The 12,923-nt window shown below is 67.2% G+C and overlaps 1 protein-coding gene across 1 annotated transcript; it reads left to right on the forward strand.

Moving 5' to 3' along the window:
• Positions 1 to 571: 571 nt before the first annotated feature.
• On the forward strand, positions 572 to 12,129 carry MST1R (macrophage stimulating 1 receptor). Its single transcript, XM_067303288.1, has 21 exons — positions 572 to 694; positions 1,146 to 2,457; positions 5,712 to 5,900; positions 6,036 to 6,161; positions 6,252 to 6,422; positions 6,916 to 7,085; positions 7,309 to 7,483; positions 7,576 to 7,721; positions 7,846 to 8,007; positions 8,174 to 8,267; positions 8,402 to 8,629; positions 8,782 to 8,928; positions 9,010 to 9,169; positions 9,270 to 9,362; positions 9,472 to 9,681; positions 9,782 to 9,862; positions 9,965 to 10,146; positions 10,358 to 10,467; positions 10,605 to 10,770; positions 10,885 to 11,021; positions 11,131 to 12,129. Exons 2-21 carry the CDS (start codon positions 1,237 to 1,239, stop codon positions 11,402 to 11,404), a joined length of 4,242 nt encoding a protein of 1,413 aa, XP_067159389.1. The 5' UTR covers positions 572 to 694; positions 1,146 to 1,236; the 3' UTR covers positions 11,405 to 12,129.
• The last annotated feature ends 794 nt before the right edge of the window (positions 12,130 to 12,923 follow it).

The following is a 12,923-nucleotide window of genomic DNA, read 5'->3' on the forward strand; positions in this document are numbered from 1 at the left end:
CCCTCGGTCGCGGCCCGGGAGCGCGGGGCGGGGAGCGGCCCGGGCGCGCCCGGCCCTGGGGCAGCCCCGCGCCGGCGGAGGGGCCCGGCCCGGCCCGGCCCGCTCCGCTCCGCCCCGCTCCGCCCCGGCCCCGCTCCCGCCCCACCCCGGAGCGGCCCGGAGCGGCGCGGAGCGGCACAGCCCCGCCGCTGCGCAGCGCCCAGGTGAGCGCCCGCCGCTTGCCCGCACGGCTCGGCTCCGCTCGGCTCCGCTCGGGACGGCTCGGCTCGGCTCGGGTCCGCTCGGCTCGGGTCCGCTCGGCTCGGGACGGCTCTGCTCGGGACGGCTCGGCTCGGCTCGGCTGGGGACGGCTCGGCTGGGGACGGCTTGGCTCCGCTCGGGACAGCTCGGCTCGGGACAGCTCGGCTCGGGACGGCTCGGCTCGGCTCGGCTCGGGACGGCTCGGCTCGGGACGGCTTGGCTCCGCTCGGGACAGCTCGGCTCGGGACGGCTCGGCTCGGGACGGCTCGGCTCCGCTCGGGACAGCTCGGCTCGGGACGGCTCGGCTCCGCTCGGGACAGCTCGGCTCGGGTCCGCTCGGCTCGGGACGGCTCCGCTCGGCTCGGCTCCGCTCGGCTCCGCTCGGGACAGCCCGGCTCCGCTCGGCCCGGCTCCGCTCGGCTCCGCTCGGCTCCGCTCGGCTCAGCCTGTTATGGTGCGTCCCGGGACGGTACGGCCCGCGGGGGAGGGAAGCAGGCGGGGGCACCGAGAGTGGCTGGGGACTGAGACGGGGGGGCCGTCGGGGATCCTCACCCCACTGCGGTCCCCGGAGGGCTGGTGTGGGTCCCTGGAGAGCTGGCAGGGGTCCCCATCCCCGTCCCTGCGGGGCCGCTGGGGTCCCTGTCCTTGTTCCCAAGGTGGCGGCAGGCAGCATTTGTCCCCCCTCCGCAGGCCCCAGCGGTTTAGCTTTTCCTCCCGCCGCAGCTCGCAGCATTTGGGAAGAGGTTTGGTGTGGCCGACTCTCCCCCCGCATCCCCACGTGCGCAGCACGGTGCCAGGGACTGCCTCCCCTGCCAGGGCCCGGCAGTGACCTCCGGGCACATCTCCTTCAGTGCCCCATGCTCCGCCTGACTGCAGAGGATAAACCTTCTCTGTTATTTTGGCAGATACGATGGTGACTTGTCCACCGGGCATCCTGGACCCGCTCGGTGCTGAGCACCGGCAATAACCCCGGGCTGGCCAGAGGTGCCCTGTATCATGGGACTGTCACCCGGCACGTGCCTCTTCCTCGCACTCGCCCTGGCCCCGCTGCCTGCTGGTGCCTGGCAGTGCCCCCGCATCCCCTACAGCTCTACCAGGAACTTCTCCGTTGCCTACCCGCTGCCAGGCCTCGACGCCGGCAGCCCCGTGCAGAACGTCGCCGTCTTTGCCGACTCCGCCGGGGCGGCCGCCATCTTCGTGGCCGTCCGCAACAGGATCCTGGTGGTGAGCCCCGAGCTGCGGGTCCGCTCCGTCCTCGTCACCGGCCCCGTAGGCAGTGCCCGCTGCGAGATCTGCAGCCTGTGCCCGGCCACAGGGGACGCCACGAGCCCCGTGGACACTGACAACGTCATCCTGCTGCTCGACCCCCTCGAGCCGTGGCTCTACAGCTGTGGCACGTCCCAGCACGGGCTGTGCTACCTGCATGTGCTGGAGGTGCGCGATGGGGAGGTGGCGATTGCAGCCACACACTGCCTGTACTCCGCCATGGACAACAGGCCCGCGGCCTGCCCGGACTGCGTGGCCAGCCCCTTGGGGACCAGTGCCACCGTGGTGGCCGACCACTACACCTCTTTCTTCTACCTCGCCTCCACCGTCAACAGCAGCATTGCGGCGCGGTACAGCCCCCAGTCAGTGTCTATCCGCAGGCTGAAGAGCACCTTGGATGGCTTTTCGGACAGCTACCACTGGCTGACGGTGTTGCCATTCTACCGGGACATCTACCCCATCCATTACGTGCACTCCTTCAGCGACGGGGACTACGTGTACTTCCTGACGGTGCAGCAGGAGAAGCCCAAATCTGCGGGGTACCACACGCGGCTGGCCCGCCTGAGCACCCAGGAGCACGACCTGCGCCGCTACCGCGAAATCATCCTGGACTGCCGCTACGAGTCAAAGCGGCGACGGCGGAGCGCCGAGGCGGATGCCGAGCGCGACGTGGCCTACAATGTCCTGCAGGCAGCTCACGCCGCTCGCCCCGGCTCCCGGCTGGCCCGCGACCTCAGCATCAACACCACGGAGCTGGTGCTCTTCGGGGCCTTTGCGGAGAGCGAGGCGGAGAGCAGGGTGCCGCAGGAGTACTCGGCAGTGTGCGCCTTCCCCCTCCGCCTCCTCAACCAGGCCATCGAGGACGGCATGGACAAGTGCTGCGGGATCGGTGGGCAGCCGCTGCTGCGGGGACTCAGCTTTTACCAGCCCACGGAGTACTGCCCGCACAACGTGAGTCCCTCCGTCCTCCCTTGGGGCCGGGCTGGCTTTGGGATGTGCCCTCACGCTGGATGTGGGAGGCAGAGAAAAAAGGATGGAGGAGAGGGGGCATTTTGGGTCTGAGCGCGCTTCAGTTTGATCTGGGGAGGTTGGTTTTTACCCTCCAGAAAGAGGAAATCTGGCTAAATTTAATGAAACAACCTTTGGAAACAGGTAGGGATGTTTAATTTAAGGCAGCATTGCAAAAAGGCTGGATGGCACTGAAAGGTCCTTTGCACCCAAGCCCGAAAGGAGAGGTAGGGCACGTTCAGGCCAGCTTAGTCTGTGTCCCTGTTGCCGGACGTCATGGTCACTGCTTTAGGGAGCGAGCGGGGACGGATGGGGCTCTGGCCCTTGTGTTTTGGCATCTTGTCAGCCTGTGGACTTGCAGTCGTATCTTGCCTCCGTGACACTGCAGCGCTGCGAGCTTTGCTGGGCTTGTCCAGCTGAGGTCCGGGGTGATAGGAGGCCCAGATGAGGATCTACCCTTAAAACCTGGGAGCTGGGCAACTGCACTCCATAGTTCGCAGGCGGAAAGGGGATGGATGCAGTTTGGGGTCCCAGGAAATGCTTGTAAAACTGGGTGGATCCGAGCTCGGGGTTGGGCCAAGGGAAATCCAGGGGAAAGGAAACATCGCAGAAGTGCCAACTGTTGTGAGTCAACACCGTGAACCTTCCCGGCTACTTTATCGCAGGAGACGTGGCGTTTTCCCCAGGCTCGCCTCTCCCTGTTCCTCGGCCGTGCCGACAAGCCAGGTAGTGGGTGGCCCTGCGGAGCGGCCCGTTATCGTCACGATCTCGCCACGCTCGACAGCCTGGGGAGGGCTGTGTTTCTCAGATCACGGCTGCTGTTTTCTCTGCTCTGGGAAAGGGCAGAAACGCAGCCGTTCCTGGCACGCCGGCACACCTACGCCTTGGCGATAAACCGGGGCTGGCTCCGCTCGGCCTTCTGCCGGCCCCAGAGTCCAAAAGTCTCCCTGCTCTGCTTGCCTTCAAGGTTGCTTTGATGACGCTGTGGTTCTCTGGTGGATCAGGGATCCTCAGGACACTGATTAACCCATTTCCTTGCCATTTTGCAAGCGGGACTGGATTCGGGAGAATCCCGGTGCCTGTCATTTTCTATGGCTTAAAGCAGGCAGTGCAGTTTGCAGGTGCTGGGCAGAGGTCCCCAACTGAGCTGTCCCACAGGCAGACCCCAAGCTCCTCGCTGGGGGACCTCCAGACCCACCTGGGGGTGTTTGGGGTGGGTGGTGAGCTGGGCCCGGTGCTCGGATCTGGCCCGGGCGTCCCAGCAGCATGAGGCCTTGGCTCGCCGCCAGTGCCGGATGAGCGTGCCTGTCCGAGGAAGGGGATGCTGCAGGGATGCCCCATGACCCGAGCAGCTGTCCCTGGGGCCCCAGCGGGAGCGGTGCCAGCCCCAGCCGCCCTCCCTCTCGCCCCTTCCTTGCCCTCGCTCCAAGGGCCCCGCTCGGCGGGCGTCCCTGCCGTTGTTTACGGCCACCCTCTTGAGCTTGTTTATGTACGAGCGGGGGACGTCGGGGAGGCTGGGGCCTTGGAGCGGCCTCACGCCGCACCGCCGGCCTCCTGCGGAGCCGCCGCCAGCGAAGTGCCGGGCCTCACGGTGACCTCGGGTCCCCCCAGGCCCAGCCCTGCGGGGCGCCTGCCGGGCCAGTCGCATGGCTGCCCCGAGGGGCGGGCAGGGCCCGGGCAGGGCGTGCGAGGGCGCCCGGCGTGCCCGGCCTTTCCGCCCGCCCGCCGGGGATTGCCCACCCGTCCTCGGGCTGCGGCTTTATCTCGGCAGAGAAACTGCAGGCGGAAGCCACGATTAGTCACCAAGGTTTCTCGTCTGGGCCGGTGGCACCCGCCGTGGGCAGGAGCCCTGTGTCCCAGGGCTGCCGGAGGAGGGCAGCCCGCCGGCGGGGGGGATCCCGGGCCCCGGTAAAGGCAGGGCCCCCAGGAGGGACCCCTCTCCGGCGAGCGTCTAAATGGGCATAAGTGACACGAGCCCATTTGCTCTCAGCCAGGAACAAACTGGTCTGGCTGCCCCCCTTCGCCCTGGCTCCGGGAGCCTCCGTCCCTTGTAGCCGGGGGTTGGCGGCGCTGCAGCCCCAGGCTTGTCCCGGCCGGTCCCCGCGCTTTCCTGCCCCGCTGGGCTGTTCCCGCCGGGCTGGGCGGCGCGCCTGGGCTCGGGCGGCTGACTCGCAGGTGAGCCATTTCCACCTCTCCCTTCCTGGGAGCCGGAGCGGAGCCAAGCCGGCAGCGGTGGCCTGTGCCCGGGCAGGCGTCGGGCTGCGCGCAGACGCTCCCGGCACCGGGGGCTGCCCCAGCTTGCTGGCCTCCGCCAGAAAAATGAAAAGCAGCAGGGAGCAGGGCAAGGCGCAGCCAAATCTCCTCTTTTTCCCGGCAGCGCGGGGCAGAGCTTGCGTTGCACACAGCTCACTGCCGCTCTGAGTCACTTCTGGCTGCAGGGCTGCTCCCGTGGGGACCCCGCAAAGGGATCCCAAGTTCCCTGAGCCCCCGAGTGCTGGGGAGGGGGGGTCCAGCAGTGGGTCACGGGGCCACATGTGGGCCTGGCCGTCTCCTTTGCTCCTGGCACCTTGCCGAGCACCTGCGGATGGGGAAGGCTCTCTTTGGGGGTGGCCGCTGCCCAGGCCCCCAGCCCGTCCCCTGCCAGCCTGGGGAGAGGGCATGGCAGCCCCCTTGCCGGCTGCGCTGCCTGGGGAAATCGGTCCCTGGGGCCGGCGCGGCGCTGCTGATAATCGTGTCCTGATGTGGAGCAAAGGCAGGGCCCACCAGCGGATGCCGCACTGCTCCCAGGACGCCGGGCTGGCACGGCAGGAGGTGGGGGGCTAGAGATCAGGCGCTGGCAGGAAGGGCCCACCGGCACTTCGGCTGCCCCCAAATCCCCAGCTGCTTTGTGAGCCCTGGAGGGAGCTGGGCTTCAGGCGAACAAGCACCTGCCTCCCCCTCTGCAGGCTCAGCCGCGGGGAGGAACCAGCCCTGAGGCGGCGCTCAGACAGTCCTCCCTGCCCCCGGCAGCTCGGGTGGCTTTGCGGGATGGCCTCAAAACAGCTCGCTCACAGCTGCGTCTGCTTCAGCCTCACTTCCAGGAGTTTGCACACGTCGGCCCCCGCGGGCATCGCACGCCTTGCAGGAACCCGGGCAGCGTGGGCAGCGTGGGTGGGCGCGCGGGGCCAGCTTTGAGGCATCTCTGTGCTCGGCCGCAGGTGAACCTCTCGGAGCCCGTGGTGGACACCAGCTGCTGGGACCAGCCCACCCTCGTCTCCTCGACCTCCTACAAGGTGGACCTCTTCAATGGGCACCTGGCGGGCGTCCTCCTCACCTCCATTTTTGTCACGGCCCTTGGGGACGTCACTGTGGCCCACCTGGGCACGGCAGAGGGACGCATATTCCAGGTAGCCACCCTGTGCAGTGCCAGCGCCCAACTGGGCACGCTGCCTGGGTGTTGGGCCTCCACTGACCTGAGACCAGCACCCTGTTGGTGTCAGGCCCAGCTTGGTGCTCAGCGCTGTGCTCTGTCCCCTCCACAGATGGTGCTCCAGCGGTCCAGTTCCTACGTGGTCACCTTGGCCAACTTCTCCCTAGGTGACCCGCAGCCGGTGCAGCGCGCCGTGGGGCTGCAGGGGCACTCGCTGCTCTTTGCCAGCGGCAGCAAGGTGAGAGAGGCCACCGGGCGCCAGGCTTTTCCCTGGGCACTGCTGCTTGGCGGCACATGCTCCTGCTCTGCTCCACTCTCTGTCCCCCAGGTGTGGCGCATGAACGTCACTGGCCCAGGCTGCCGCCACTTCTCCACGTGCCAGCGCTGCCTGCGCGCCGAGCGGTTCATGGGCTGCGGCTGGTGTGGGGATGCGTGCGCACGCCGCAAGGAGTGCGAGGTCCACTGGATCCAGGACCGCTGCCCACCCGTCCTCACTGACGTAGGTCTGCGCCGGCCCCCCAGCCCCACGATGACAGTGAATCCAGCCCACCGGGCTGTGCTCCCCGCTCTAGGGGGTCCTAGACAGGCGATGGGGAGGGACCCCAGCGTGTGTGGTTGAGCGTCCCGCTCAGAGCAGGACCGGCGCCACATCTGTGGCTTCGCTCTGCCTGGAGACCCCCGTCCTGGGGACGTGTCCTTGTGCCCTCCTGAGGAAGGAGCTTGACCCCAGGTCCAGCCTGGCCCGTGGCCTCTCGCTCTGCTGGGAAGTGAAGGGTTTGGCTCCATTGCAACCTGCTCCCGTCAGTGCTGGGAAGGGTTTGGCTCCATCGTCTTCACAGCTGCCCTTTAAGCAACTGTAGCTGCTTTTAGATCCCCCTTGGCTGGACCGAGCTCCCTCTGCCTCTCCTCAGAGGTCGCGGCCCCAGTTTTGCTGCTGGCAGGCAGCCCAGGCTGCAGGGGCACCCGACGCGATGTGTCTGCCTCTCCTGCAGTTCCACCCCAGGAGCGCCCCGCTGGGTGGCCGGACCCGGCTGACACTCTGTGGCATGATCTTCCGCTCCCGCCTGGACCCGGACGCCCCCACAGGCCCCACCGGCACCTACCGGGTGACAGTGGGGCAGCGGGTGTGCACTGTGCTGCAGAATGAGAGCGGGAACTACAGGTGGGATGTGGCTGTGACGTGCTTGGGTGGGATGGGAGCAGGAAAGGGGCCGGGACTGTCATCCCCGTGCCCCTGTCCCAGGGCAGGGCAGACGGGCCACCCACTTTGGGAGTGGGTATGGTGACAGTGCCACTCCAGACGCCCTGCAGGGCAGCCTGGAGAGGGGGGCGCGGGTGGCTCTGCGGGAGCCCCAGGCCACGCTGACCCGACCCCCTGCCTGCAGGTTGCCGCCCGCGTTGCACCGCAAGGACTTTGTGGACGAGCTGGTGTGCACGCTGGAGCCAGGCGGTGCGCAGGCGGCAGGGCCGGCCGACGTGGTGCTCAGCGTCGAGGAGCCCGCAGGGCCTGCAGGCTTCCGGGTCAGCGGCTCCTCCACCCTTGGTGGCTTCGTCTTCGTGGTAGGGCCCTGCGCCGCTGGCGGTGGGGAGGCACAGGCTTCGCGGGGCTGCCTGCCTGCCTGCCTGCCGCCACCAACCGCCTCTCTGCCCAGGTGCCCAACGTGAGCTCCGTCCACCCCCCGTTCGGCCCACGCAGCGGCGGCACCGAGATCACTGTCCGCGGCAGCAACCTCACGGTGGGGAACAGCTGGCGGGTGATGCTCAATGGCTCCGAGTGCCCCCTGGCCGAGCAGCCCAGGTATGCCCAGGCATCCCGGACCTGGCCAGGAGGCAGCGTGCTACCCGGCCTGCTGCTAGGATGGGGCCTGGGGACCCCAGTGGCGGTGCCACTCTGTCCCCAGCCACCACTGCTGTGTTCCCAGCCAGGGAGACGGGGCGATTCGGTGCATCGCTCCCAACGCCAGCGGCCTCGGCATGGCCTCCGTGACCCTTTGGATCGATGGGGAGCAGTTCCTGGCCCCGGAGCCCTTCCAGTATCGTCCTGACCCCCTCATTTTGCGCATCACCCCCAACTGCAGCTACGAGTGAGTGCGTGGGCGCCCTTCCCCGGGGACACCCCCAGCCCCCATCACGCAGGGACCGGGCAGGAGGCTGCGGCTGATGACTGGGTGAGGTGCCCGGCGCCACGTGCCCGGCTCCAGCCCCCGGTGCTGTGCGCACCCCAGGGCCCTGACCCCTGCCCTCCTGCAGGGGCTCCACTCTCACCATCTTCGGGGTCCACCTGGACTCTGTGTATCAAGCCAAGATCCGCTTTGAAGCCAGACGCATGAAGACCAAAACCCAGGTAAGTGCTGGGGCGGTGTGATGCCCAGGGGGACAAGAGGCAAGAGGCCATCCCGTGCCAGCCCCTGCCCACGATGGCCGTGGCTCCAGGCAGCCCTGGGTGCTCCGGCAGTGGCAGCACCCTCCTGCCTGCAGGTGTGCCAGGGCCCACGGACGCCTGACCGGCTGGTGTGCCAGAGCCCGGCCCTCCCCTTCGAGAGCAAGGTGGAGACAGCACACGGGAACCTGAGCGTGCTGCTGGACGGCACCCCTGGCCGCTGGCTCTTCCACCTCCGCTACTACACCCAGCCCAAGATCATCCCTTTTGAGCACGAGGACAGGCGGTACCACCTCAAACCTGGCGACGATGAGATCGAGATCCACGTATGTGGAGGAGCAGGGCATGGGTGGGCATGGGCTGTCAGTGCCAGGACCATCTGGAGAGCTGGGGAGAGGGCGAGAGAAGAGAACGGGGCTGAGCAGAGCTGCCGGCCCCTGTCTGGGGACCTCTCAGTAAGGGGAGTCTGTCTGGGCAGCAATCTGGGCTGGACGCCCTGGCCACCTGCATGAACATCACCATGACGGTGGGGGGTCAGGACTGCCACCCCAACGTGCTGAAGAACGAGGTGACCTGCCGGCTGCCCAGGGAGCTGCGCTTGCCCCCAGATGGGGCTCCCGTGGAGGTAGGTGCCGAGCAGGCACGATGCCCTACCCGGCTCCCCCATGGCGGCCCCATGGCCCACTGAGCCCCCCGCTCCCTCCAGATCTGCGTCAATGATGCCTGCAAGGACCTGGGCTTTGTGCTTGCTACCTCCTCGCTGGACCTGGTGGCCAGCGTTGCCCTGGGCACTGGCGTCACCTTCCTGGCCTTTGGTGTCCTGGTGTTTGGGCTACTGAGATGGAAGTGGAAGAAGAAGAAGAGGGGTGAGTGCCCACTGGCCCTGCTTCCCCCAGTGCTGGTCCCCCACTCTGGGGTGCTGCTGGAGTGCGAGTGGCCCATGGGGTCCTGCGCTCATGCCCCCAGGGACAGAGAACCTGGAGCTGCTGGTGAATCCAGGCAGGACGGAGCCTCCCATCACCATCCAGCGCCCTGGCGTCGACTACAGAGAGGTGCTGGGTAAGCAGGGCCTGGCAGGTGGCAGGGAGGGCAGAGCAGCTGGGCCAGCCTGGCACGGCTGGCTGTGGGCAACCCTGGCTCTGACGGGTGCCTCTGCCTGCCCCGGCAGTGGTACCTGCAGCTGCCAGGCCTGGCCAGGCTGGCCCTCGTGTGCAATTTGCCAGCGCCGGCACCACAGGTAGGGGGTCCCCCGTGCCCCTGCTCAGGGCCACGTCCTGCTGCCTTGAGGACTTACGGCCGGAGCTGCTGGAGGAGGTAAAGGACATCCTCATCCCTGAGGAACAGCTTGTCACTCACCGGGACCAGGTCATTGGCAAAGGTGAGTCCCCTGCACCCAGGGGTGGCCCAGGCAGTCAGGCTGCCACCCTGCACCCCCTTGCACAGGATATCTGTTGACCCACCCCAGGTGTCTCCCACAGGGCACTTTGGTAGCGTGTACCATGGCACGTACATGGACCCACTGCTTGGAGCGGTTCACTGCGCCGTCAAGTCCCTGAACCGTGAGTAGCGCCTCTCCCTGGCTCCTCCAGTTCCTCCTGGGCTGCCTGCCTGAAAGGCGGCCAGCCCAAAATGTGGTGCCCCATGGCTTCGCCCCTTCCCAGGCATCACAGACGTGGAGGAGGTGGAGGAGTTCCTGCGTGAGGGCATCCTCATGAAGAGCTTCCACCACCCCCAAGTTCTGTCACTCATCGGGGTCTGCCTGCCCCGCCAGGGGCTGCCCCTCGTCGTCCTGCCCTACATGCGCCATGGTGACCTGCGGCACTTCATCCGCGCCGAGGAACGGGTAGGGCTCCCAAGGGTGCTATTGCCTCTTGCCCATGCCCGCCCCGCTGGCAGCAGGCACTGCTGGTGGAGCACGGCCCAGGGCTGCGGGGGGGGCTGGGGCACCCCAAGGCAGGAGGCAGGGTGTAGGCTGGATGCAGGCAACATGGGGACAGCAAGCACGCCAGGACCTTGCCCCACTAACCATCCCTACTCCTTCCCCATCCTGGCAGAGCCCCACAGTGAAGGACCTCATCGGCTTCGGGCTGCAGGTTGCCCTGGGCATGGAGTACCTGGCCCAGAAGAAATTTGTGCACAGGGACCTGGCTGCCAGGAACTGCATGTGAGTGCGACCGGTGCTCAGCAGACCCCTCTGCTCATGGGTTCACCCCAGCTTGGGCATGCGACCCTGCCCCGCAGGGCCTCGTCTCGCCCCTGTCCCAGCCAACGGGTCCCCCTGAGCCAGGCTCTGCTCCACAGGCTGGATGAGATGTTCACAGTGAAGGTGGCCGACTTCGGGCTGGCACGGGACGTGTTTGACAAGGAATACTACAGCATCCGGCGGCACCGCCATGCCAAGCTGCCCGTCAAGTGGATGGCCCTGGAGAGCCTGCAAACCCAGAAGTTCACCACCAAGTCGGATGTGGTAGGCATGCCCACTGCCTCCTACCCCCAGGCCTGGGCACGGCCGTGCCAGCAAGGCTGGGGTCCCCTGGCACACGGGGCTGCGCCAGCCTGCCCCTGACTCTCTGCTTCCCAGTGGTCCTTCGGGGTGCTCATGTGGGAGCTGCTGACACGGGGGGCATCACCATACCCCGAGGTGGACCCTTACGACATCACCCGCTACCTGCTGCGTGGGAGACGTCTACCGCAGCCCGAGTACTGCCCCGACTCGCTGTGAGTGGTGCCAGTTGGGCATCCCGGGGAGGGCAGTGGGAGGACCCTGGTGTCTGGGTGTGGGGCTGGTGAGGGGTGCCTGCTGGTGCTGACAGGGGTGTTGGGGCAGGTATGAGGTGATGCTGAGCTGCTGGGCCCCCGCTCCTGAGGAGAGACCGTCCTTCTCCATCCTGGTGAGCGAGCTGGAGCGCATCCTGGCCTCTCTCAAGGGCGAGCACTACGTCAACCTGGCTGTTACCTACATCAACCTGGAGCATGACCCCCCTTTCCCACCAATGGCTTGTGCCCGGGGCCAGCTGACCGCCAGTGGGGATGAGGATGAGGAAGAAGAGGAGGAGGAGGAGGAAGAAGAAGAAGAAGAAGAGGACATGGCCATGTGCTAAGGAGAGTGCTCCGTGCCATGGGGGCTCCTGGACTGCCATTGTGGGGTGCTGTCCCAGTGGGATGGACACAGGCAAACAGCTGGTGTTGTGGGGCGCTCTCCCAATGGGATGGATGCCAGGACACATCTGGGTGCTGTGGGACACTGACCCAATGGGATGGATGCTGGGACACAGCTGGGTGCTGTGGGGCACTGACCCAATGGGATGGATGCCGGGACACAGCTGGGTGCTGTGGGGCGCTCTCCTGATGGGATGGATGCCAGGACACAGCTGGGTGCTGTGGGGCACTGACCCGATGGGATGGATGCTGGGACACAGCTGGGTGCTGTGGGGCGCTCTCCCCAGGGCTCACACCAGCACCCTGCCAGGTGCTACGGTGCCCCCGGGCTTGGTCCCATGCTGGCCAGGTGCTGTGGGACTCAGCCACCCATCGGCTGGGTGCCACAGGGCTCCTGTGCTTGGCTCTCTGCTGGCAGGGCTGTGCTGTGGGGCCCCAGGCTCGGCCCCATGCCGGCTGGGCTGTGCCACGGCAGCGCCCACTGCAAGCCGTAGGGGTGCACCCAGGGGTGCTGGGGATGCCGTGGGGCTTGGTGGTGTTTGATCCGTCCAGGCGGACCCATCCTGTGCAGTTCAGTGAAATGTCTGGGGTTTGCAAGATACCGGTGAGTTGTATATATTCTGCATTTACTCTCTGAATCACTCATAAAACCCTAATTATATTTTTCCCCAGGCTGTGGGCAGTGTTTCTGGCTGTGGCCGTACTCGGGGACCCCTTTTGTCACATCGCGGGTGCTCCCTGGCTCCAGACCCCCTGTCCCCCCGCCCCACCCCCTATAGGGGCAGCCCCTTTCGCGGGGGGCTGCCCCGGCACGGGGCTGGCGGGGAAGGGTGCTGGGGCGATGGCAGCAGTGGCGGTGGGCGCCCGCACCATTCCCGTGCCAGCCACGGGAGGGCACTTGCAGACCGGTGCTGGCGCGGCCGCCCCCGGGCCCAGCCCTGGGCAGGCAGCCCAGGGACACCGGGCCTGGCCCCAGCGCCCGCGGCACCCCGTGCTGGGTCGCCCCGCACTCCCAGCGGGACCCGGGTGTCCTGGAGGCCAAGTGAAAGCATTTTCCCCCAAAAAGCTACCCCCAGCCCCCTCCTTGCTTCCGAGCCCCTGGGCTGGCTCACAGGGCCATGCCGCGCGGGCGATCCCAAACCACAGTCAGGGCCAAGCCCCGCGGGCTACCACTGCCACGCGTGCCGTCGGGTTTGGCTGCCTACCTGGGCAGGTTCACAGGCACCGCGGAGAGCTCGTGTCTCGTTGGATAATAACCTTTAAAACAGCTTAATCTGCAGCTAAATATAGCCCTGGCAGCTCCCTGCTAACTGGGGGATCTGCTCAAGGCAATTATGCCGTGCGATGGCTCCCGGTGCCAATTTGCAACGCGTGTGCTTTCCGCAACCCGGCAGCCCACCCCTCGCACCTGCAGCCCGGGCCCCATGGTCTGGGGTCCCTGCACCCACTGGTGGATGGGGC

The sequence above is a fragment of the Apteryx mantelli genome, chromosome 12 (assembly GCF_036417845.1).
Source record: "Apteryx mantelli isolate bAptMan1 chromosome 12, bAptMan1.hap1, whole genome shotgun sequence".
Lineage (NCBI taxonomy): Eukaryota > Metazoa > Chordata > Aves > Apterygiformes > Apterygidae > Apteryx > Apteryx mantelli.